Source organism: Rhinolophus ferrumequinum, assembly GCF_004115265.2.
Source record: "Rhinolophus ferrumequinum isolate MPI-CBG mRhiFer1 chromosome 15 unlocalized genomic scaffold, mRhiFer1_v1.p scaffold_54_arrow_ctg1_1, whole genome shotgun sequence".
Lineage (NCBI taxonomy): Eukaryota > Metazoa > Chordata > Mammalia > Chiroptera > Rhinolophidae > Rhinolophus > Rhinolophus ferrumequinum.
Window position 1 is genome coordinate 3,078,307 of NW_022680357.1, and position 23,570 is coordinate 3,101,876.

At 55.7% G+C, this 23,570-nt stretch overlaps 2 protein-coding genes across 5 annotated transcripts in view; one reads left to right on the forward strand and one right to left on the reverse strand.

Moving 5' to 3' along the window:
- CACNA1H (calcium voltage-gated channel subunit alpha1 H) overlaps window positions 1-7,918 on the forward strand; it is a 64,305-nt gene extending 56,387 nt beyond the window's left edge. For all 3 annotated transcript variants that reach the window (XM_033101812.1, XM_033101811.1, XM_033101813.1), the window contains 9 exons: window positions 804-955; window positions 1,820-1,929; window positions 2,199-2,332; window positions 2,518-2,588; window positions 3,881-3,959; window positions 4,997-5,118; window positions 5,193-5,631; window positions 5,742-5,902; window positions 6,450-7,918. In XM_033101812.1, coding sequence (XP_032957703.1) covers window positions 804-955; window positions 1,820-1,929; window positions 2,199-2,332; window positions 2,518-2,588; window positions 3,881-3,959; window positions 4,997-5,118; window positions 5,193-5,631; window positions 5,742-5,902; window positions 6,450-7,421 — 2,240 coding nt within the window. In that variant the 3' untranslated portion in view covers window positions 7,422-7,918. The remainder of the gene's footprint in view (window positions 1-803; window positions 956-1,819; window positions 1,930-2,198; window positions 2,333-2,517; window positions 2,589-3,880; window positions 3,960-4,996; window positions 5,119-5,192; window positions 5,632-5,741; window positions 5,903-6,449) is intronic.
- A 3,116-nt stretch (window positions 7,919-11,034) lies between these two features.
- Window positions 11,035-12,934, reverse strand: LOC117019668 (tryptase beta-2). Of its 2 annotated transcripts, none has more exons than XM_033101704.1 (6): window positions 12,861-12,934; window positions 12,443-12,503; window positions 12,123-12,294; window positions 11,750-12,015; window positions 11,426-11,589; window positions 11,035-11,351 (listed from the first exon to the last, which is right to left on the reverse strand). In XM_033101704.1, exons 2-6 carry the CDS (start codon window positions 12,501-12,503, stop codon window positions 11,187-11,189), a joined length of 828 nt encoding a protein of 275 aa, XP_032957595.1. In that variant the 5' UTR covers window positions 12,861-12,934; the 3' UTR covers window positions 11,035-11,186. The 2 variants fall into 2 exon arrangements, with proteins under 2 accessions (XP_032957595.1, XP_032957594.1); XM_033101703.1 differs by lacking the exon at window positions 12,861-12,934 and adding an exon at window positions 12,708-12,781 and having other exon boundaries at window positions 11,037-11,351.
- Between the last annotated feature and the right edge of the window lie 10,636 nt (window positions 12,935-23,570).

The window sequence follows — 23,570 nt, forward strand, 5'->3', positions numbered from 1 at the left end:
CTGGCCCCCACCCATGCATGGTTCTGTGGCCGAGGCAGGTCCTCACGTGCAGTGGTTGGAAAGCTATGTCCTCACCCAGTGGGAGCTCAGCAAGCTCTGATATGCCCTAAAGGGGTTGCTGCGGGGAGAGCATGTAGTGCAGACAGACGATCTGTTGGGGGATGCATGACCCCCTTCCCCCAGGCGATGGCCATCACATGGACGGGAAGCCCATCAGACCCCAGACAAGAGGCAGTGGAGATTGGCCCCTTGGAAGACCAGGAGGGGAGGGCCGCTGGGCCTGGTGGCCAGAGGGCAGCTCATGCCCAGACTGGGAGACGGGGGGCCTGCCCCCCGAGAAGGCTCCCATCTGCCCACCCCTCATCATTGGGGTGTCTGAGCCCTGATGGCACAGCAGGAGCGTGCACCACAAAGGCCCTAGCTTGGGAGCCTCTGGCAGGGTGGGGTTTGGGCAGTGCCCCAGGGCAGGGCCAAGTGGGGTTCTCAGCTTCCAGGCCCATTCCTGGGGCTTCCCTGAGGCCGCGGCCCCCAAAGCCCATGGGTTCGGTAGGTGGCCTACCCACAAGGCCCACTCACGCCCAGGCCTCCCAGCCCAGGTTTTCCATCAGTCAGCAGGAGCTGGACTCACAGGGAGCCACTGCTTCCCTAGAATGGAACCCTCTTCCTGAGAAACCCCTTCTAGCCTGCTGCAAACCCTCTACTTCTGAGCCCAAGCCCTCCCCCTGCCACACCCACACTCCAGCCGGTGCTGGGAGCCCGGCCCCCATCAGCTCGCCCTGGTCACAGGCGCCCTCTCCCTGCAGAGGCCCAGCGCCGGCCCTACTACGCCGACTACTCACCCACCCGCCGCTCCATCCACTCGCTGTGCACCAGCCACTACCTCGACCTTTTCATCACCTTCATCATCGGGGTCAACGTCATCACCATGTCCATGGAGCACTACAACCAGCCCAAGGTGGGGCTCGGGGCTGCGCGACCCCACCCCCCCTGCCTCCAGGACCAGTGTGGGGTCTGGCGCCCAGTGGGTGGCCTGGATCAGGAAGTGGGGGAGGGAGGTCTTAGGTCTGCAGCCCTGGGCGAGCGAGCCCTCAGCTGGGTGTACAGAATGGTTTGAACGAAGTGTTCTCCTTTAAACGTCAGGGGAAACTCCCAGGGCCACCTGTGCTGGAGATCTCTCCCCGCCCCTAAGTGGTTCCATCTCGAAATGCTGGCTGTGGAAGTGTCCCTGGGTCCAGCTGCCCAGGCTGTGGGTTTCACAGTCCAGGAAAAAGCCAGACAGAAAGGGAGCTGGCAGGAGACAGGCAGGCATAAGATGGTCAGCTTTTTATTTTGCTCCAGTTACATCTGCATCGCCATCATTTCATTAAAGAAAGGGCACCCCCCCTCCCTGTCCCCCACCATGGGAAGGGAGGCATCTCGGGGTAACAGAGTCTTTGAGTCTGAACCCACTCAGCTTTGGGAGAAGCTGAGTTCTGGCTGGCATAGGCCGGCCCCTGCCCCCGGCTGTGGGTGGGGGCCCAGGCAAGGTGGAGCCAGGGGTCTGGGCTCAGAGGGGCAGGTCCCCCCCACACCTGAGGGTTGTTCTCCAAATGCTGCAAAGGTCAGTCCACCGGAGGCTTCCCAGACCTGGCACAGACCCACATACAATAAGTTGAGTTTCAGAGAAATTTGTCCCATTGCTGGACGCACTCAGGTTGGTAGAGGAGAAGAACGGGGCAGGGTGACCAGGACCCAGATGGTGGGGTGCCTGGGGCCACGGTGGGCGGGAGGAGGGCAGCCGAGGCAGGGCGACCTCCACAGCCTGACGCTCTGCCCCCAGTCGCTGGACGAGGCCCTCAAGTACTGCAACTACGTGTTCACCATCGTCTTCGTGTTTGAGGCTGTGTTGAAGCTGGTGGCGTTTGGGTTCCGGAGGTTCTTTAAAGACAGGTGTGTGGGGCGGGGCCCTCTGGCGCCCTGGAGGACCCATGGGGCTCTTGGGGGCGGCGGGGGGGGGGGAGGGTGGCAGGTAAGAGCCACAGCCCTCTTCCCTGGTGGTCCCGGCCTGTGGTGGGCACAGGTGCTGAGCAGAGGTGTGGGACGCACCTGTGGGTGGCACCAGGCTGTACCTTGCGGGTGACAGAGAGTGGACATTTGCTCCCAAGGGCTGCGGGCGGGGGAAGGAGGCAGCACGATGCTGAGCCCGCCTGGCCGCCCAGGTGGAACCAGCTGGACCTGGCCATCGTGCTGCTGTCCATCATGGGCATCACGCTGGAGGAGATCGAGATGAGCGCCGCCCTGCCCATCAACCCCACCATCATTCGCATAATGCGTGTCCTCCGCATCGCCCGAGGTGGGTGCCCGCCGGGGGCCCGGGCCCCCCCAGCCTCCTTCCTCCCCGCGCCCGGAGGCCTCTGCAGGTGGCCGTGCTGCTGATGGGGGTGTAGGGGACGGCGGCGGTCCCGTGACTCGGCCAGCCTCGGAGGGTCCGGCTGGCCCCGGCCCCCACCCCCCCTAACGCTCAGCTCCTGGCCCTAGTGCTCAAGCTGCTGAAGATGGCCACCGGCATGCGGGCCCTGCTGGACACGGTGGTTCAAGCCCTGCCCCAGGTAGGTGGCCCACGGCCCCCGGGGTGGGCACTACTGACTCCCCCAAGCGGACAAGGCTACAGGGAGGGCCTCGCTCGCTGTCCTTCATTCATTCGTTCGGTCATCTAGACTTGCAACGACCAGGGTTATCATGCAGGGAATAGCAGCCGTGTTAGGAGGGAGGCGGCTGTCTGCCTCTGGGCCTGGGTCCCTCTAGGGAAGACCGGTGCCCGCCTCCCCTGGTCCAGTACTGGATGCGGTAGGATGCAACAGGACACGGCCGAGGTGGGCTTCTCTGAGTTTTAAGGACCATACCCAAGGCTCAGGTGTTGGCTGATGGTCTCACTCCTCTTTTGGCGCCCACTCAGGCTGCGTCCTCACTCCCTATGCCCGTAGCCCTGATCTTTTGGGGTCTCTTGAGCTGAAAGCAACTCATTACCCCATCTGTGAGGGATCCAGGTCTTCTGCCAACACGCCTTTCAGCCATGCGTCCCTCTGTCCATGGTTCTAACCCTTTCAACCAGCATCCGTCCACCAAGCTACCCATGTGTCTGTCCATCCATTACGCAGCCCTCCTGGCCAGCCGCCTGCCTCCCCAGCCACCCACTCGCCCCCACAGCTGGCTGCCCACCTGGCACCTTACCTCTCCAACCACCTACTTGCCCACGAGCCAGTCTGTCCACGCGCCCAGCAGCCCTCCATGTGTTCCCGCCTTCAGCCAGCCCCTGCTCACCCCTTTAGCAGCATTTGTCAGCCCTGTCTGAGTTCTAGTCCCCGTGGCCCTTGGTGGCTGCCCAGTGTCTGTGGAGTGATGAAAAGGGGAGGGAAGCCTGAACCCAGCCTTGCCCCAACATCGGGCACAGGAGGCATGTGAAGACAGGGCACCCTGCCTGGCGGGCAGCATGACACGTGCTGGGAGGGTGGGCCAGCGAGTCGTGGTAGAGCCTTGGATGGGCTCACTCAGTCTGCAGAGCTCAGCCGTGGCCTCCCCGTGGGGACCTTGAGGTTGGAGGTGGGTCCTACAGCAGAGCCCTGGAGAGCAGAGGTGCTTGGAGGTGGGGGTGGTCCTGGCTGTGGAGTGGACGTGAGGGGCCAAGGAGGGGCTTTGAATGCCAGGCAAGGTAGGGAGCCCCTAGGACCCACAGGAGCTCCAGGGCCAGGGGGATGGGTTAAGAGGGGGGCTCCAATGCTGACTGGGAATTTGATCCCCTGCCTGGTGGGAACATAGGGTGGGGGTGGCTGGGGGGCACCAGGCCCTGAGCGCACAGCAGATGGGTTGGGGCCTGACCTGGTTCTGCTTCTCTCCTATGTAGGTAGGGAACCTCGGCCTACTTTTCATGCTCCTGTTTTTTATCTATGCTGCCCTGGGAGTGGAGCTGTTCGGGAGGCTCGGTGAGTGGGGTCCAGGGTGGCACAGCCTCACCCACAAATACGCAGTCTCCAGACAGCTCCGAGCGCTGGCCACGCCGAGGCAGGCCCCCCGGTCCCTCAGCCCTTGACTGCACAAGGCGAGCATGACAGCGGGCACATGCGGGAGCTTCTGCGCACACGCAGAACGTGGTGCCCGGCCCATGACACGCACACATACACATACACACGCAGGCATGCACGTGGACACACACACGTGTTTGTACCCTAGCCAGGATGGCAGAGCCAGCAGCCTGACCAAGTATGCACGTGAAAACACAAACAGGTGTCACTCTGAGCTGCACATGGTCCCCTGGGGACAAATGCTGCAGCATGTGGTTTTGAATTGTCACCAAGGATTTCCTGAAACTCCCCCTTCCCCTCTCAGGCCTGAGGCTGGGCAGGGGGGTGGTTGGGGACCCTCTCTGGCAGCCCAGTTCCTATAGGTCCCCCTCTCCTTCCTGCTGGGGTCTCCTTGAGTGCTCGGTGTTACTGAACACTCAGTGGTTCCGGGAGCTACCAGTGGGCCTGTCTGTGAGGTGACTGAGGTGGTTGTCAGTTCAGAGTCTGCCCAGGGGGGCTCCTGGGACCTGGCAGCTGTTGCCCCAGACCCCAGGTCTGACTCTTAGCCCCTGGCCCAGCCTCATGCCCCTGGTGGTCCCATTATTCCACCAAGGCCTGAGGGTGTGTTGCCAAGAGGGTGCCATCTCCTGGGGCTGAGCCAGAGTCTGGCTGCTACCAAGTGCTCGGCCTGTGTGTTCAAAAGCCCTAGATCAACAAGCAAGGCTCCAGGCGGCCCCCACGCCAAGGAGGAGCTGCCCCACCCTGCTTTGAAAAGATACGCCCCCGCCCCCATACCCTCCCTCCCCTGCAGGAAGCAACTGCCTGCCCACCAGCCCCCACCCCTCGCAAGCTAGGCCACCACCCTGTACCCCAGGGGACCATGACCTCCCTAGGGGAGGGGCAGGACCCCCAGCGGGTCCGGGACCAGTGAGGCTGACAAGCGGGTCTCTGCCCTGCAGAGTGCAGTGAGGACAACCCGTGTGAAGGGCTGAGCAGGCACGCCACCTTCTCCAACTTCGGCATGGCCTTCCTCACCCTGTTCCGCGTGTCCACGGGGGACAACTGGAACGGCATCATGAAGGTACCGGCCCGAGCCAGGCAGGCGGAAAGGGGGGTGCAGCCTGTGCCGCCCTACAGCTGCCCGTCTGCCCACAGGACACGCTGCGGGAGTGCGCGCGGGAGGATAAGCATTGCCTCACCTACCTGCCGGCCATCTCCCCCATTTACTTTGTGACCTTCGTGCTGGTGGCCCAGTTTGTGCTGGTCAACGTGGTAGTGGCCGTGCTCATGAAGCACCTGGAGGAGAGCAACAAGGAAGCCCGTGAGGACGCTGAGATGGACGCCGAGCTGGAGCTGGAGATCGCGCAGGGGTCTCCTGCTCCTCCCAGGCCCGCAGCCCCACAGAGCCCGGGGGCCACGCCCAACGCCCCCAATGCCCCCAACGTCCTGGTCGCCCGCAAGGTCTCCGTGTCCAGGATGCTCTCACTGCCCAACGACAGCTACATGTTCCGGCCTGTGGCTCCCGCCTCAGCCCCTCGTCCCCACCCTCTGCAGGAGGTGGAGATGGAGACCTACGTGGCCACCGTCCCCTCTGGTATGAGCCATGGAGGCAACTGGACCACTTGGGGAGGCGGGAGGACTCAGGCGGGTGGGATGACTCTGGGTGGGCCGTAGCCTCCGGGTTCAGACGCCTTCCTGCCCCAGGCTTGGTCACCTCTGAGCACTCGGCACCTGTGGAGTCCTGCGCCTCCCTCCAGGTCCCACCAGCCACATCCTCTCCTGCCAGGGACAGCAACGCACTCCTCGCCTTGCCCCCTCGGGGTGCCGCTCGCTCCCCCAGCTTTAGCCACCTGCTCTGCAGACAGGTAGAAGTTCCGCCCCCCACTCCCGCAGCCAAGGCCTGGTGGCTCTGTGTGGGTTCCGTCTCCCCATTTGAAGGATGAGGGACGGACGTGGGGAAGGGTGGGTACTGTGTCCTTGGAGTTTTGTGATGACAGAGTTGTAAGCTGCCAGGACCACGTTCCCCGTCAGACAGTCTCAGTCTCCCACAGCACCGGCCCCTTTGGGCCTCACCTGTCCCCACAGACCACCCTCCTCCATCCTCGGGTTGCCAAGCTGAGCTGGAGGGCAAGGTGGCCTTGGCCTAACTCTTACCCCAGCGGGGTCACCAGGGCCCACGACAGGCTCTTCCCACACTCAGGACCCAGCCTCACAGCTCCTCCCTCGCATGACTGGCATGGGTACTTGGCACCCACAGTGTCGTCCACACCAGGGCTTCCCAGCCCCATCTCACCTAAGTCCTTAACCTCGAGGGTGTGAGAGCCTCCTCTGGCCCGGGAGGGGGGGGGCGGGGCCCTGCACCCCTGGCTGCTGACAGGGCTCGGCCTGGTTTTACCTTGCCCTTCCTTGCAGGAGGCTGTGCATACCAACTCTCTGGAGTCACAGGTTGACAGCCCCGGGGACTGTGGCCCAGGCTGGGGAGAGCCTGGCGGGAAGACCCCTGTGAGGCAGGTGTCCCTGGGGGCCTCCCTGCGGTCCCCACCCCGCTCCCCAAGGCCCACCAGCATCCGCACCCGCAAGCACACTTTCGGACAGCGCTGCGTCTCCGGCCGGCCGCCGGCCCCAGGCGGGGAGGAGGCAGAGGCCCCAGACCCCGCCGACGAGGAGGTCAGCCACATCACCAGCTCCGCCCGAAGCCCCTCGCCCACAGCCCACGAGGCAGTGGGTGGCGAGCCAGACCTGCGCAGGCTCTACAGTGTGGACGCCCAGGGCTTCCTGGATCAGCCGGGCCGGATGGACGAGCACCGGAGGCCCTCGGTGGAGCAGGGCGGAGGGGACAGCCGCCCGGAGACCGGAGAGGTGAAGACCCGGGCCCTGGAGGCCGACCCAGCCCTGGGGGCACGCAGGAAGAAGAAGATGAGCCCCCCGTGCATCTCTGTAGACCCCCCCACGGAGGACGAGGGCTCAGCCCGGCCTCCCGCAGTGGAGGGCTGCAGCACCATCCTGCGGCGGAGAACCCCGTCCTGTGAGCCCATGGAGGGCGTGAGTGTGGACCCTGCGGCCAAGGGGGACCGGTGGGGCCAGGCCCCCTGTCGTGCAGAGCACCTGACCATCCCTAGCTTTGCCTTCGAACCGCTGGACGTGGGGAGCCCCAGTGGCGCCTTGTTCTTGGACGGTGGCCACAGGGTGACTCCAGAACCCAGAGCTTCCTCAGGGGCCGTGGCGTCTGCCGAACCCCACAAAACAGAGTCTCCCGTGCTCTCTGGCGACCCACCAGAGAAGGGGTGGGGGCTCTACCTCAGTGTCCCCCAGAGCCCCCCAAAGAAAGCAGGGACCCCCCCAGCCAGCCCCACCCCCGGTGACAGTGTGGACGAGCCCGTGTAGCGGGGAGCATAACGTCACATGGTCTTGGTGCTGGGGTTGGGGTGTACCTGGTGGAGCGGTGGTCCCAGGTGGGGCCAGGCATGGACCCTGGCTGGGGCCTTTTTGGGGGCAGAGGAGCCAGGAGAGCATCCTTCCAGGGAGAGGGGGGCAGACACGATCCTGGGTGAAGAGGAACAAGGTTAGCCCCTCGGCCTGCGAGCCTCCACTTGCCCATTCAGGTTTGGGTTTTTTCGAGTGTAGCCTCCATGATCCGAGACTGTGCCAGCGGCCTGGTCAGCAGTCCCTTAATGAAAGAGCTGCATCCGTGTGACAAGGACCAGAAAGCGACGAAGAGGAAAAAGGCAGAGACCGCCCACCAGAGTCCTGTTCTCACATCCACTTATTTTTATAGGGAACACATGCTTAGGGCCACTTGTGCCATCACAGGTGGCAGCTCAGTCCCCAAGGGCCCCTCGAGCACGCTTCACTGTTGCTCAGTCTGAATTCCATTTGTACCAACCCCCCCCCCCCACCGGCTCTCCATCACCCCTTCCACGCTCCCTCCCCTCCATTCCGCGCAGAAAACACCTGTTGATTCTGGTCTCTGGGAAGTATCACCAGGGAGCAGGAACTGCAGTAAAACCCTCGGTGCGTCCAGCGGCCATCCTGGGGTCTGGGCTGAGCCGTTCCCGCTGATGCCCTTCGTTTCGTTTCTTTTGCAAATTCAGGTTACACACTGGCAATAATCTGATGCAGAAAATTCGGCTTCTCAAGTCAAGGGGGCGGGCAGAGCAAAGCAGAATAAATATTAACTTATTTAAAGAACGAGTTGTATGGTAACAAGGGTCAGTCCCTCTGTGTGGGAGGGTGGCAGGGCTGAATGAGGGGGGCCACCACAGCAGGGCCGCAGGGCCACCTGCCACTGTGCTGAGCTGGCTGAGATCCTTGGGATCTGGGACCAGAGAAGGGTCCCCTCCCCACTCCCGCTCTGGTCTGGAGGTTCCCGCCTGGCCGCTTTTCCTGCTGGCGCCCTCCTGCCTCCTGCAGTTCCCCTATGCAGGCAGCTTCACGGGTAGAAAATTCTTCAGTGGGAAAAGTTGAGCTCCCCACAGCCGTGGAGTTCACGTGGCATCGTTCACACTGGGAAAACCACATCTGACGATCTATGGAGAAGGTTTTGCCTGGGCTCCTGGCGGGAATGGGTGCTGTGCAAGCAGAGGTGAGTCGGACCCCACAGGAGAGCCTCCCACCTGGGCAGTCAGCCTAGGGCTTAGGATACCACTCACGCTCTCCCTTGGCACTGACCCTTTACCCTGCTCCATGTCCTACTGGCCTCTGGGACCAGGACGTGTTTACAGCCCCTCTTGTCCTCTGGGGGCCCGGTCTTGGGGCTTCCTCAGGAGGGTCCCAGCTCAAGGCCCAGACTGCACCCGGCACAGACAGCTTAGGCCCTGTGACAAGACTCTCCCCAGTGTCCCTGTCCCCACACCCGACCCTGGGTCCCGAGGTCTCCACCGCAGATCACATGAGCACAGCACAGGCTGTAGGCCCAGAGCAGGCTTTCCTAACCGTCCTCTGTCTGGTCAGGGCCAGATGACCGAGCTGATTAGGGACCTCCGGGAAGGCATGGGACTTTCCTGCCCCCCACCTCCAGCTCCAAATCAGACGCTGAGTGGGAGGGTCTCGCTAGGTCACGGATACTCTTAGGTGGGGGGAAACTGAGGCACAGGGTGTTTGCCTGGTGATCCACCAGGACACAGCTTCTCAGGGCACAGACTTAACGCTTTCCCTGCAGCACGTGGCCCAGGGCCTCGGCTCAGGTGTGTGTGGCACATTTGACATGATGATGAATGGGTGACAGTGGCTCCGCTGCTGTGTGGGGCCTGTGCTGAACCCAGGATAGGCACACACCCAGGAAGGTGCCCCTGGAGGAAGGGGGCCCGCCGCCATCAGTCCAGCTCAGGGGACCGGGGTCCCAGCACCCATCCCAGGCACCAGGAGGCCTGATGGCACCCAGTGCTGGGGCGACAGGGGGCGGGTCTGAAGGACCCAAGGTCCTCTGCCTCCTGCACCCCACGTGACTTCTCCAGGTCCCCACAGGAGATTTCAGGGCCCTCACGTGTCTCAACTCAATTCACCCCCAGCTTGGGAACCCCAACTCCCCAACTGTACCCCGTCGTGCAGCTCCCTGCAGGTCCCTCGTCACCTTCAAGGTTCCAGGCCTGCTCTCCCAGCAAGAAACTCCAAACACCATCGATGTGGTCCCCTCAACCACTGTGACATATATGGACTCATTTCTGTCCCCATTTGACAGGAGAGCAAACAGGCACAGGGAGGGGCGTTCTGCCCTGGAGAGCCCCCTTCTCCTGGCCCTGGGGAATCCCCTTGACAATTGGGGCCCTCGCCCATGGCAGGACAGGGGACAGCTGTCCACCTTCAATATCAGGGACAGTGTCCCCAGGCCCCACGTCCGAGGATTCCACCCTGTTGGATGTGGCAGCCATTGCACACGTTTCCCCGTCACTGCTCACGGCAACAACCCGGCTGGTTTTCTGAGGGAACTCCCGAATCAAAAACGATAAAAATGGGGGCGGCCCAATGGCTAAGTTGGTTAGAGCGCGAGTTCTTAACAACAAGGTTGCTGGTTCGATTCCCACATGGGAAGGTGGGCTGTGTCCCCTGCAACTAAAAGATTGAAAACGGTGACTGGACTTGGAGCTGAGCTGCGCCCTCCCCAACTAGACTAAAGGACAACGACTTGGAGCTGATGGGCCCTGGAGAAGCACACTGTTTCTCAATATTCCCCAATAAAAAAATCAAAAGATTAAAATACTAATTAAAAACTTACTGAGAGGCCCCCCGCCTACCAGAATGGTGGATTGCACGCGACGTGGCACCAACCCCGTTGCTAAACACGTCTGGCATCTAGGAAATGCACCGTGGGTGGGATCCGTGCCTCAGCAGCCCCTCACTGGCACACGCCGCAGACATTCGGGCTGCGTGCACAGCAATGGCTGGGCCACCTGGTCCTAAGACCTCGACTGGGGACACCCCAAGTCTCCCGTGGCAGCCTGGACACTATTGTCCACCTGGGAGCTGACGCCACTGTGAGAAATGGGGACCTCGCTACACACAGCCTGGGGAGACTGTAACAAGATGGAGTTGAGTGAAACGCCGGGCTCAAAGTGCTACCATCCATCAGGCGCAGAAATGGGAAAATGAGGCAGACACACTATTTCCACGTGCACGTGCCTGTGTGGCCTGACAGAGGCCGAGGACAGTGCTGTGGAGGGAGGAGGGGAGGGGGCCGCGTGGTGGGAGGGACACGGGGTGTGGGCAACGAGGCTGTGTATCGTGACCCCGCTGCTGGGCACCTGGGCACCCCTAGAATCATCTTTTAATTGGACTGTGTTGATCTCTGTGTCCCAAGTACACGTGGCCGCTCACCAAGGAGACACAGCCCCGGGCACCAGGCCCTGGGGAGGGGGCCATCCTCATAGCAACACCTGGTGCTCGGGCCGGGGGCCCCAAGTGCCAGGGACTGTGCCCGGCTGCCCTGGACGCCCTTCCCTGTGCCTCAGTGATGCCCACGATGACATGCACGGCCCCAGCCACGTGTGTTTTCCAAGCTATTTAATGACGGTCAGTGTCTGCACTGGAGCGGCAGGGCTCAGGGCCGGGGACAGGGAAGGTGAGAGAAGGTCACCACATGGGCAGGAAGCAGTGGTGTGGGGACAGGAGGGGGCTGGCTTCTCCGCAGACCCAGGCGGCAGCCTAGGGACAGGCTCAGGGCTCCTCGGGGACATACTGACGGATCCAGTCCAGGTAGTAGGTGACACGGGTGTAGACACCGGGTCTGTTGGGTTGGGCACAGCCATCGCCCCAGCTGACCACGCCCGCCTGCAGCCAGGTGCCGTTGACCTTGCAAACCAGGGGTCCTCCAGAGTCGCCCTAGGGAGGAGAGGGGTCAGCAGTGGCTCTCGAGGCCAGGGCTGCTGGGGACTCTGGGGAGGACATGGGCCCACCTGGCAGGAATCCTTCTTCCTACTTCCTGCACACATCATGTCATCACGGATAATCTGGATGTTGTCCCCCGTGTACAGGCCAACGTGGTAGTTTGTGTCACAAACGCTGTTTTCTACAATGGGGACCTTCACCTGCTTCAGAGGGAACGGCGGTGGGAGACTTACTGTGGGGTGAGAGGAGAGCACGCAGCGTCGGGGGGAGGCTGTTGCTGCCCTCAGCCGGCTGTCAGGATACCATCCCCCGTGGGAACCCCAGAGCTGGGTCCTGGGTGTTCCTGGTCCCAGCTCCCCAGAGCACTCCGGCTGTGCCTGACGCCTGCTTACCTCCCTGGGACACATCACCCCAGCCTGTCACCCAGCACGGGGTCCCCGAGGGGAAGGTCTCCGAGGCAGGGGGCAGAGCGATTGTGTGGATGTGGCCACAGATGTCCACAGGGTCCACGAGCTCCAGCAGGGCGATGTCTGCCCCAGTCTCAGGTGTGTAGTAGTTGGGGTGCGCAAGGATCCGGCTGACGGGCAGCAGCTTGTCGTGGTAATAGAGGTGCTGCTCCCGCAGCTGCACCCTCAGGAATCTGGGATCTCCAATGTCCCTGGAGAGAAGGGGCACCTACTCAGGGGGCTGAGCAGCCTCCTGGACACCCGGCAGCGTGGGTGGAGCCCCAGGCCCGCCCCCACCCACCAGGCCCTGGACACTCACGGTCCAACGCAGTGTGCGGCGGTCAGCACCCACTGGGGGTGGATGAGGGAGCCCCCACAGTCATGTATCCAGAACTGATCTCTCTTTCTCAGGCTCACCTGCCACGGCCACTTGCTCTCAGGGGCCACCTGCCCCCCAACGATGCCCACTCGCTCCAGGGCCTGGCCTGGGGCTGGGGCAGGAAGCAACCTCAGCACAGGGCACAGCCTGGCCCCAGTGCCCACACAACTCTGGGCTTCTGGGAACCCACCCACCAATCGTGGGGCCTGTGCGATGTGGGGTGAGGGGCAGGGACAGGGCCAGTCGTGGTCAGGACTCACCAGGGGCCGCGTGGACAAGGCTCAGCAGGAGGGGCAGCGCCAGCAGCAGCAGATTCAGCATCTGGAAGGAGCGAGAGGCCCACATGACCTGGCTGGGGGCGGGGCCAGGCCGGGGTCTGCAGGGGGTGGGGTGCAGATGGAGTGGGGACCCCAGGATCAGGGCTCAGTCCAGGCCGGGGCCTGAGGTCTTGCTGCTCCAGATGTGAGGGTCACCTGCTCGCTGCACAGTGACACCCCGGTGTGCGGGCCTGGTTAGGGTGCTTACCTTGGCTGGTCCCTGGTGCCATTGCCCAGCCCGTTCTCCCCTCCCCATTTATCCTCCCAGACCAGGACGGGGTCAAAGGAGGGGCGCTCCCTCCTCCAATCCAGAGCGGAGGAAATGGGTGATTCAGGCCCAGGGCCCCCCCGCTACCCTCGCCCTGATGGCGGACCCGATTCCTCGGGGAGTCCGACAACGTCCATCTCCGGGTGTTATCTGACTTCTGCTGATCACAGTGGTGCCTTGTTATCTTAGGATCTGAGTGCCATCCGCAGAGGGCCAGGCAGATGGAAGTGACAGTGAGATAACAAGCAGCCAGTGCTAGCTCCCCTTGGGCACTCCCCCCAGCAGGCCCCACCACCCTGGCCCGTGACCTCCACAGCCAGGGCTGACCACTGTCCCTGCCTGTCCATTCACCCCACCTCCTCAGTCTCCCTCCTGGGCCTCTTGCATCACCCCCCTGCCATCCAGGTGGCCCCTCCTGATCCCACAGGAGGCTCAGCCTTCTGCCTACCTTGCCCAGACACCAGCCTGGCTCTGGGGCCCGCCTGGCTCTGGCTGGCTCCAGCAGCATGTGTCCCAGGTGACGAAGTGATTGGTCCAGTTCCTCTCCAGATTTCAGATTAGCTGTTTGCTCTGTGACTTCAGTTCTCTTCTGAAGTCAAGAAAATGTGTTGATTTGCAGTTTGCCCAGAGGTATGAGCGATGCCCTTACCAGCTGTCTACATTTCTGAGCGGAACCAGGTCTTGCATATGATGTGAGGTCAGGTCCACGCTCTGATTTTTCCATAGAAGTATCTAGTGTTTCGGCACATTTGTTGAAAGACCACCCTTTACTCATTGGAGTCCTTTGCCATCTTTCTCAGAACGCGCTGGGCTTCTCGTAGGTTCACTCCTGGACTCTCTTCAGGTGTACTTGTGGGGACAGAGTTCCAGAGAGCAGTTTCCAGGCTCTCGGCCTCACGTGGGGAGGTGCTGGCTCAGGTAGTAGACGGCCATCAGCTGTCACTGGTTGGCCGTCAGCTGTAACCAGTTAGCCAATTAGCCACTGATATAACTGCCGTGGCCGGGTTGGTTTGTCGGTTGGTTGGCAGGCAGAGCAGCGGATGTTGGATTGTGGATCGTGTGGATCCTACTTCCTGTGTGCGTCTCGCCTGGCCGCCAGAGACGCTGGGGTGCAGGAAGACACCTTGTTGGGGTACTGGTGGATGTTTGCCCCTGTGTCTCCAACCCAGCCACCAGCGAAACTATAGTGGTATGACTCCCCTATCTATGGTTCCGTGGGTGTTCCTTTTTGGCCTCACCATGTCCTGCGTTCTTGTGTGGGGAGCGGGAGCTGAGACCCCATATGACACCCCACATGACAGTACTGATCCCCATTTCTCCTTGTAACTATCGCACACTGTCTTGATTAATTTGCTGAGAATTTCTGTTCATCATAAGTGGGTGTTCAATTTTGTAAAATTCTTCTCTGCATCTAAGGACATGACAATAGCTTTTCTCTTTCAGTTTGTTCCTATGGTGAATGACATGGATTGATTTTCACATGTGAAACCCACCTTTCATTCCTGGAAGGAATTGCGGGTGGCCATGATGTGTCATCCATTCTGTATTTTGAGGAATTCAATGGGGTAAAATTGGATTAAGGATTTTTGGTGTGTCTTTACAGGAGGGACACTGGTCTGTAGTTTTCTTATAATGTCCGGTTTTCTTATCCAAACTTCTCTTGGTCATGATGTATTATTTAGATCCGTTATATGCCTCTGGATTCAATTTTCTATTAATAATATTTTGTTGAGGAGTCTTGTGTCTATGTTGATGAGGGATATTGGTCTGTCGTTTCCTTTCTAGGTAATGTTTTTGACTAATTTCGGCGTCAGAATAATCCTGACCTTATAAAGGGAGTTGGGAAGCGTTCCCTCCCCTTCTATTTCCTGGAATAGATTATGTAGCTTTGGTATTGTTTCTTCTTTAACTGTTTGGTACATTTACCAGGGAAATCATCTCGATTAGGAATTACCCAGACTTGGTGGTATAATGACACATTTATTCTCTTATGCTTCTGGAGGTCAGAGATCTGACACAGGTCTGACGGGACGACAATCCGGGTATGGACAGGGCTGCATTGCTTCAAAGGCAGTCACAGGCATCTGTCTGACCCAGCTTCCATCCTTCCATCCATCTGACCGGAGCTGGGAAAAGTTCTGTGATTTTAAGGACTTATGGGAAGACATTGGACCTACCTGGATAACCTAGGAAAACCTTTCATCTCAAGACCATCATCTGAATCACGTCTGCAAAGGCTCTTTGCCCCGGGAGCTGCACAATCACAGGTGCCGACGCTTAGGTTGAGAACATCTTGGGAAAAGCCATCCTCTGCCTCCCACATGCATGATGGGCTGCAGGTGGGCAGAGGGGCGGTCCCAGTGCTGGAGGTTAATTGAGCTGGGACAGGTGAGAGCTTGAAGTCCTTTTCTATGGGGACCTAGAAGTGGTACTGGGGGTCCAGGAGGTAGAGGATCTGGGTTCCTACAGACCCATCCCCACCCCTTGCACTGGGCAGCATAAGACCTCCCGGAGCCTGGAAGGGCAGTGCCAACGTTGACCTTATTCGTCATCAGGGCAAATGAGGAGCACACAGTTTTGAGCCTCTGCTCTTGGCAAGGGACAGGCAGGAAGGAGGTAGTCTGTGCCCTAAGAAGCTGAGTCCTGGTGGGTCATCAGGCAGACCCCTTCCACGCCTCAGTTTCCCCCATCTAAGAGGGGATTGCTGACCTAGAGGGATCCTTCCACCCAGCCTCTGATTTGGAGCTGGAGGGTGGGGGAGCAGGAAAATCCCAGCCCTTCCCAGGGGACCCCAATCCTATTAGTCATCAGGCCCTGGCCGGACAGAGGGCGGTTAGGAAGGCCTGCCCCAGGCTGCGCCGCTAGAGCTGTGTGTGTCTGAAGTGTGGTGGAAACCATGGGACCGGGGTCGGGTGTGGGGACAGGGACACTGGGAGGGCGGGTTGGCACAGAGACGCCCGTCAAGGGGCCAGAGCCGTCTCTGCCGGACTCAGTCTGGGCCTGGAACTACTGGGAGTGCCAGAAAAAAGTACCCATTTTAAGAGATGTTTTCTATGTATTACTTTTCGAGGTTGAATTACAGTAGCAACGTGTGGTATGAGGTTCGTGCAACAGATGGCGTGAATCAAAAGAATGCTAGCGTTATTCATTGTATTACAATTTTAATACAGCTTTTTTCTTTCTTAAAATGGGTATACATTATTTTGGCAACCTCTGTATATTTCTGTATTTCTTTTTTTTAAGTACGCTTTTTAATAGTAGACCCGGTTTAGATTTATCCCCTGCCCCCAATTTCCTCTATTATTCCCATCTTATAATAGTATGACTTATTGTTATAATTAAAGACCCAATATGATACATCATTATAGAAACTGAAGCCCGTGGCTTATTCAGATGTCCTTACTTTTCCCGAATGTCCTTTATCTGTCCCAGGATCCCATCCAGGCCCCACATGACATCTAATGGTCTCCTCTCCTTAGGCTTCTCTGGGCTGTTACAGCTTCTCAGACTCCAGGCTCAGCGAGTACATTTCCTGCCTCAGTCCTAAAATCAGCCATTTCTCCAAGGACCTTGGTTCCGTATTTTTTTTGGAGATGCTGTTAGAAACCCCGGGGTGGGTACTGGTGTGCTGGTTGCTCTGGGGGTGTCCTGGCCTCCAGGTCCTCAGCTGGCAGACCAAGGCCATGTGTGCGCTAACTGCTGTATAGACATGTCTGTACATGTCTTCCTGTGTGTCCACCTGTATCCATATTAAGCTAAACATGACCTTAAACTCCTGCCTCCATCACCGCAGGGATCCCTCTCACCTCCTCCCGTCTGTCTGCAAACTCCCAGCCGTGCGGACCGGCTCCACCACCCTCCACCCATGCACTTCCTTGTTCACTCCCAGGGTACCTATGGGATTGTCACCCTGGTCCCCTGTGGGAATTATCTTTGTCAGCTGGAGCGTGTGCTGTGTGCATTCCCTGTGCCTCTAGTCTTACAGTCGTCACTCATTCCCAAAGTGGCTTAGGTCAGCCACACGCCCTCCAGGGAGCTCGTTTCACACACCTGTGAGACAGGTAGGTTGTTTTGTCACCTTCTGCCTTTATGTTCCTTGTTTTTGTTTTTTAACGGTATGATCCAAAAATTTTTTAAAGTATTTTAAGTCATAAAAAAACAGACTGGGGTTTTACTTTCCATTTACTAATTATCATTGTCAGGTGAGCAGATTAAAGTGAGTGATATACATTTCTTTGTATTCTTCAACCATGTTTAACGTCTGTAGTGAACACGCATTCTTTCTATGGGGAAGAAGTAAAATGTTTTCCACTCAATCACATGAAAGTACTCTTCAAAGGGCAGGGCCAAAGATGATGAAATGAGCTAATGCAACTGGCTGTGAGAATGGCCCAGCTCTAGCACGCATGGCTGAGTGGCTTTCTTTGAGGCCAGTGTGCGTTTCCAGGTCTCTGACATAGAGATGGAGAGGTGAACTGTTGAGAATTGGACCAAACGACTGTTTTGGTCTAAGCTGACCTGGCTGGGTCTCCATGGCACATGTGGCCTGAGAACCACTGGCTTTGCCACACCCTTTGTCTATAATAACTCTCCACAAAGAATCGCCACAGCAGAGAGGTCCTCAGAGTCCAGGAAAATCCAGGCCCAATGGCCACGTACATGCACAGTTTTTACAGCAACGGCTAACACCTGCTCGATTCATTCTTTCTAACCAACAATCTGGAAACTTGTGCTAAGCTCTGTGCTTACTGAGGCTGAGTGTGCTGTCAGGGAAGGTGGCTCTGAGCCATCAACCAGAACATGGTATTTGTCGCCCCGCTTGGGTTTCCCTGGCTTTTGGCAGAAGTCAGGAAGGACTGGTCATGCAGCCGGGACAAGAGTGCACGGCGCTTAGAGATAAACGCTGTACGGTGGTGATGGAAGGAACTCCATGGTGGGAGTTAGGAAACCTAGATCCTGGCCCCAAGCTTGTGCAAATCATCTGTGTGACCCTGACCACGTCCCTTCACTTCTCTCTTTCTCTTTGTTTTGTTTTTATCTATAAAATGAAAACCTATGAAATATCTCATGCAATGCCCAAGTGGAATCCACATGTTAGCCAGCGAAGAACTTATAAAACATATTCATTCAAATGTTTTTAGGCAAGCTGAAAATGAACACCCTTCTAAAAATACTACCTCCCACACCACCTGAACCACCACGTATAACTCACCCCCACCGCCACTCCCTAACGTAGTCCTTTAAAAATATATATTTTTTAATGTTTCAATCACAGTTGACATTCAATATTACATTAGTTTTAGGTACAACTTAGTGGTTAGACTTTTGTATAATTTACAAAGTGATCACCCCAATAAATCCAGTACCCATCTGACACCATATATAGTTATTACAATATTATTGACTATATCCCTATGCTGTACTTTACATCCCTGTGACTGTTTTGTAATTGCCAATTTATCGTTCTTAATCCCTTCACCTTTTTCACCCAGCTCTCCAACCTTCCTCCCATCTGACAACCACTAGCTTGTCCTCTGTCTCATGAGTTTATTTCTGTTTTGTTTGTTCATTTATTGTGTTCTTCAGACTCCACATATAAGTGAAATCATATGTTATTTGTCTTTCTCTGTCTGACTTATTTCACTTAGCATAATACCCTCTAGGTCCACCCATGTTGTCTCAAATGGTAAGATTTCATTCTTTGTTATGGCTGAGTAATGTTCCATGGTATAAATGTTCCACCTCTTCTTTATCCAATCATCTATCGATGGGCACTTGGATTGCTTCCATGTCTTGGCTATTGTAAATATGAGATGTGATTTAAAAAATACGGTGAGTGTTTGAACAACAAAAAGAAATTATTATAGTAAAAGACACATTGCCATTAATCCCCCTCAAAATACTCCCCCTCGCTTCAAACACACTTATCCCACTGTTCTTGCCACTTTCTGAAGCAGTTCTGGAAGTCCTCTTTCATGAGTGTCTTTAGTTGTGCTGCTGTGGCTGCTTCCATGTTTTAATCGATTCAAAATGTTTACCTTTCATGGTCATTTTGACTTTGAGGTAGAGCCTGAAGTCGCACGGTGCCAGATCCGGGGAATAAGGTGGATGAGGACACACCGTAACGTTTTTATTTGACAGAAATTGCCGTACCAGAAGCGATGTGTGACACGGAGCGTTGTCATGCTGGAGGATGAAGTAAAGACACTCATAAAAAGGGACTTGCAGCACTGCTTCAGAAAGTGGCAAGAACGGTGGGATAAGTGCGTTTGAAAAGGGGGAGTGTTTTGAGGGGGATTAACGGCAATGTGTATTTTACTGTAATAAATTTTTTTATTGAAACATTCACCATATTTTTCTATCACACCTTGTAGTGCTGCAGTGAACATAGGGGTGCGTGTATCTTTTTGACTGCGTGTGTTGGATTTCTTCGGGTAAAAACCCAGAGGTGAAATTGCTGGATCGTATGGTGGTTCTATTTTTAATTTTTTGAGGAACTTCCAAGCTGTTTTCCACAGCGGCTGCACCAATTTGCAATCCCACCAACAGTGCCTGAGGGTTCCCTTTCCGCCGCCTCCTCACCAGCGCTTGTTGGTTTTTGGTTAATTGGTGATGCCGTCCTGACAGGTGTGAGGTGGTGTCTCCTGTGGCGTTAACGTACATTTCTCTGACGGTTAGTGACGTTGAGCAACTTTTCATATGTCTATTGGCCGTCTGTATGTCCCCTTTGGAGAAATGTCTATTCAGGTCCTCTGCTCAGTTTTCAGTTGGATGGCTTGGTTTTGGTGTTTTGTTTTCGGGTTTTTTTGATGGTGATTTGTGTGAGTATACACACATGCCCACACGTGCACACATCCCCCACCTATACTTCTATACCTGTACTGAAACATGAGCCCTCCCCAATCCCAATCCCACACCACAGAGTTTATTTCAGTTTCCCCCTCTCCACGTTGGCCTGCCTTCTCTGGTGTGTGTGAACCTGGTTCCCTAGATCATTGATCTATTAGGTCAATTTTTCCCATCGTGGATTCTGACTCCCATTTGGGCCAGCGCAGCCCCCAGCACCACCCCCAACCAGACAGCGACCTGACCTCCCCTACTCTAGGCTATGAGCCGCTCTGTTCAGAAGACAAGGGAGGGAGAGGAAGAGGAGTGGAGAGAGCATGAAGCGTTCTAGCCATTTCAGTGGGTGTGTCGCAGTGTCCTGTTGAGTTTGCAGTTTCCTCATGAGTAAGCAGGATAAGCATCTCGTCAGGTGCTTCTTGGTCATTCATACAGCTTCTTGGATGAACTGTCAACAACAAACCTGTGTCCACTTTTTAATTAGGGCGGGTGTCTTCTTAGTGAGTTACAAGAGTTTTTTATTTTCTTTCCTCCCTCCCCCCTCCCTTTCTAAATTTGGATACAAGCCATTTACCAGATACATGTATTGCAAATATTTTCTCCCTGTCTGTTGATTTTCCGTTCATTATCTTAATAGTATCACTCAGAGTATAAGTTTTAAATTTTGATGAAGTCTTTTCTTTTTTGAGTCTCCTCTGCATTCCTCCAGGTTGTGAAGATTGTGTGCTATGATTTCTCCTAGATGTTTGATAGTTTCAGCGTCTACATTTAAATCTAGGATAATTTGAATTAATTTTTGTGTGTGTTCTGAAGCAAGTATCGAGGCTCATGCTTTATCCCACACAGACTACACAGTTGTTCTGGGAATATTTATAAAGAAAACCATCCTTTCCCTCTCTTGAAAATCATTGGTCAATTATGTGTGGGTCTCTTTTTGGGCTATCGTTTCCTCAATCTACATATTATCCTATGCTAACACCATACTCTCTTGATTGCTGCAGCTTTACATGAAGTCACCAAGGTCTCAGCATGTGATCCACACGTGTAAATGCTGGGATCAACGTGTGCGGGTTTGTTTCTGGATGACGCCCACCGTGCAGGGCTGGTGCCCCCACTTCTCTGGCATCCTGTCCCCTCAGAGCCTCTGCAGCCCCTGTGTATCTTGCAGGAGGTGGAAGTCGCCGTTGTAGACGGACAGACCTGTAGCACAGACTACCCGAGGATGCTTGGCTGATGAGCCCAGGGGGGTGGTGGAGGATGGGGGCTTCCCCACTCCCTGGCGGACTGGTACTCACCTGGCTCTGCCTCCAGGATGACTCGGGAGGGTCATTGGTCTGCCAGGCGGACGGTTTGGGGCTGCAGGCTGGCGTGGTGAGCTGCGGAGGGGCAGCGCTCTGGTCCCTGTCTCTGCATAGAGCCTGGGTGGGCTCTCCCACCCTCTGACCTTTGACCTCTGACTCCCTCCCTCCTCCCCTGGAAGGGCACCAAGGCCATGGGCACATGCCAGGCCTGGAGAAAGAAGCCCTGCAGGAGCCCGACTCTGGCCCACTGCAGTGTCTTCTTCTGGTGGAGAAACTGAGGCTGGGGGGATACAATCACCTGCCAAGGTCGGCTGACCCCGTGCTGCGTCCACCCTGTCCGTCCCCACTCCCCGCAGGGCCCGCCCCGGCTTCTCAAAGGGTCACAGTCCCGGACCTGCGGTCCCAGTCAGACCCCAGCTCTGTGACCCTGACCTGGAGGGCAGGTAAGTGGTAGGTGAGGGAGCCAGCCCCTCTCTGCAGGTGCTAAGGGGAGTGCCAGGGCTCCCTCTGGTGGATATCCTGGGAACAGCGAGACTCCAGATGGAGCGGGGCTGGGGGCAAAAATACCTGGTGGGTGACTTGATTAGGTACATAGAAAAGCCAAAGTATTCTACCAACACAGGAGTAAGTGAATTAATTAGGTTGGTACAACAGTAATTGCGGGTTTTGCAATTATTTTTCTAACCTGTTAAACCGCAATTACTTTTGCACCAATGTAATAGCAAGGCTGTGAGATACAAAATCAGTGTTGTACTTCTAAATATTCAGCACCGATTAGAAAATAAACTTAAACACAGTACCGTTTGCCATCGAATAAAAAAAAAATCAAACACAAGGAATAAATTTAATGAAAGGTGAGCAAGCTCTCTACAACAAAAAGTACAAAACATTGCTGACAGAAATTTCAAAAAGAAATTTCTAAATAGACAGAGATATGTCATGTGTCTGGACTATTAAGATATTAATTCTCCTCATATTGATTTATAGATCATGCAATCCAAATCAGCATCTCAACAGCCTTACTTTTTGCAGAAATTGACTTTTTGATTCCAAAGTTAACGTGAAAAGGTAAAAGACCTGCAATAGCCCAGATAATCTAGAGGAAAAAGAACAATTGTGGAGAACTCACCCTTTCCAATTTTAAGATTTACTATGGAGCTATAATAATTAAGACAGTGCAGTACTGGGGCAAGATGTACACAGAGATACAAGGAACGGAACAGAGTCTAGATAAAGAGCCCCAGAAGTTGAAGGATCACATGATTTATGACAATAATGTCCTGATATTGAAAGAGTAACCAGTGGTCTTTCAAAAAATGGTGCTGGACCGATAAGACAAGTGTATGGGGGAGAGTGAAACTGGCCCCTATTTACACCATACACAAAAATTAATTCCAGACAGATTTATGTGAAATGTGAGTGCTGACACCAGTAAGCTTCTAGAACAAAACAGGAGAATATCTTCATTACAGTGGAATCTTTCTCAGCAATAAAAAGGCAGTGAAGTACGAATCACAGAACAATCTGGATGAACCCCAAAATTGCGGCGCCGAGCAAAACAAGTCAGGCACACTTGTGATCCCTTCCATGTGAAGCTCGAGAACCACAAAACTACCCTATGGTGATAAAAATCACAATAGCGGCTGCCTCTGCAGGTAGAGGGTGGAGTCCTGACTAGAAAGAGACATGAGGAAACATTCCAGATGACGAAAATGTTATATATCTTATTTTGGGTGGTGGAGACAGAGGCTCAAAACTCATTGAACTGGACTCTTAAATTCTGTGAATTCTATTGTATGTACATTTTATCTCAATTAAAAACTATACACATACACATAGACTTCCAGCTTCTGTCCTGACACGTAAATGCGTGGAAGTCATCACTCTCATCTTCACAACCAGAAAAATGCGGAACTGAAAGTCAAGGGAAGACCACCAGAGAGTCAGTGTCACAGGCAAACCTGTGCCCCAAACTGGAGAGACAGATGGATACAGAGCCACCGCTCACCGCACGCAGAAGCTGCAGTGGAGCCTGGTCAGAACACATACGGGGTGATTGGGGGAGCTTGAGAGTTAAAAATTCTGGGGTCCCAGGCCTGGGGAAGCCACACTTTCATGACTTTTCCTCCCAGGGCCACCCCGCTTCTCAGGGAGACCTGAGAAAAATCCTTTCATGCTTCAGGCAGGGGAGATGGAAAAGAAGCAATTTGAAATGAACCCAGATTCTTCCATTCCCTGGAACAGAACCCTACCCTCAAGGAAAACCACTTTGCCAGACCTGAGGGGAAGAACAAGTAAGCCACTTGGCCCCTGCTAGACTTCCTGTGAACCAGGGACTGACGCCGTTAACAAACTGAGGTTTACTCATAGGGTTACAGAATACAGTACCCTCGAGGCACATCGCAGGGCTCCGGCATCATAACAGTGAGAGAGCAGGACATGACACACGCTCTATTTGAGAAAAACCTTCTAGGGAAACCAAAGGCAACAGGAGAGACAAAACCAGGTGCCAAAGGAAACTGAAGTTTCACAAACAGTAAGCACAGCCCAATTCCATTCAGCTTAACATAAATTCTCACACTAAAGGACCATTTACATAGTTATCTCCGTCCTGTTACCCAATACATTATATCCAGTTTCCACCAAAATAATTCCAAGG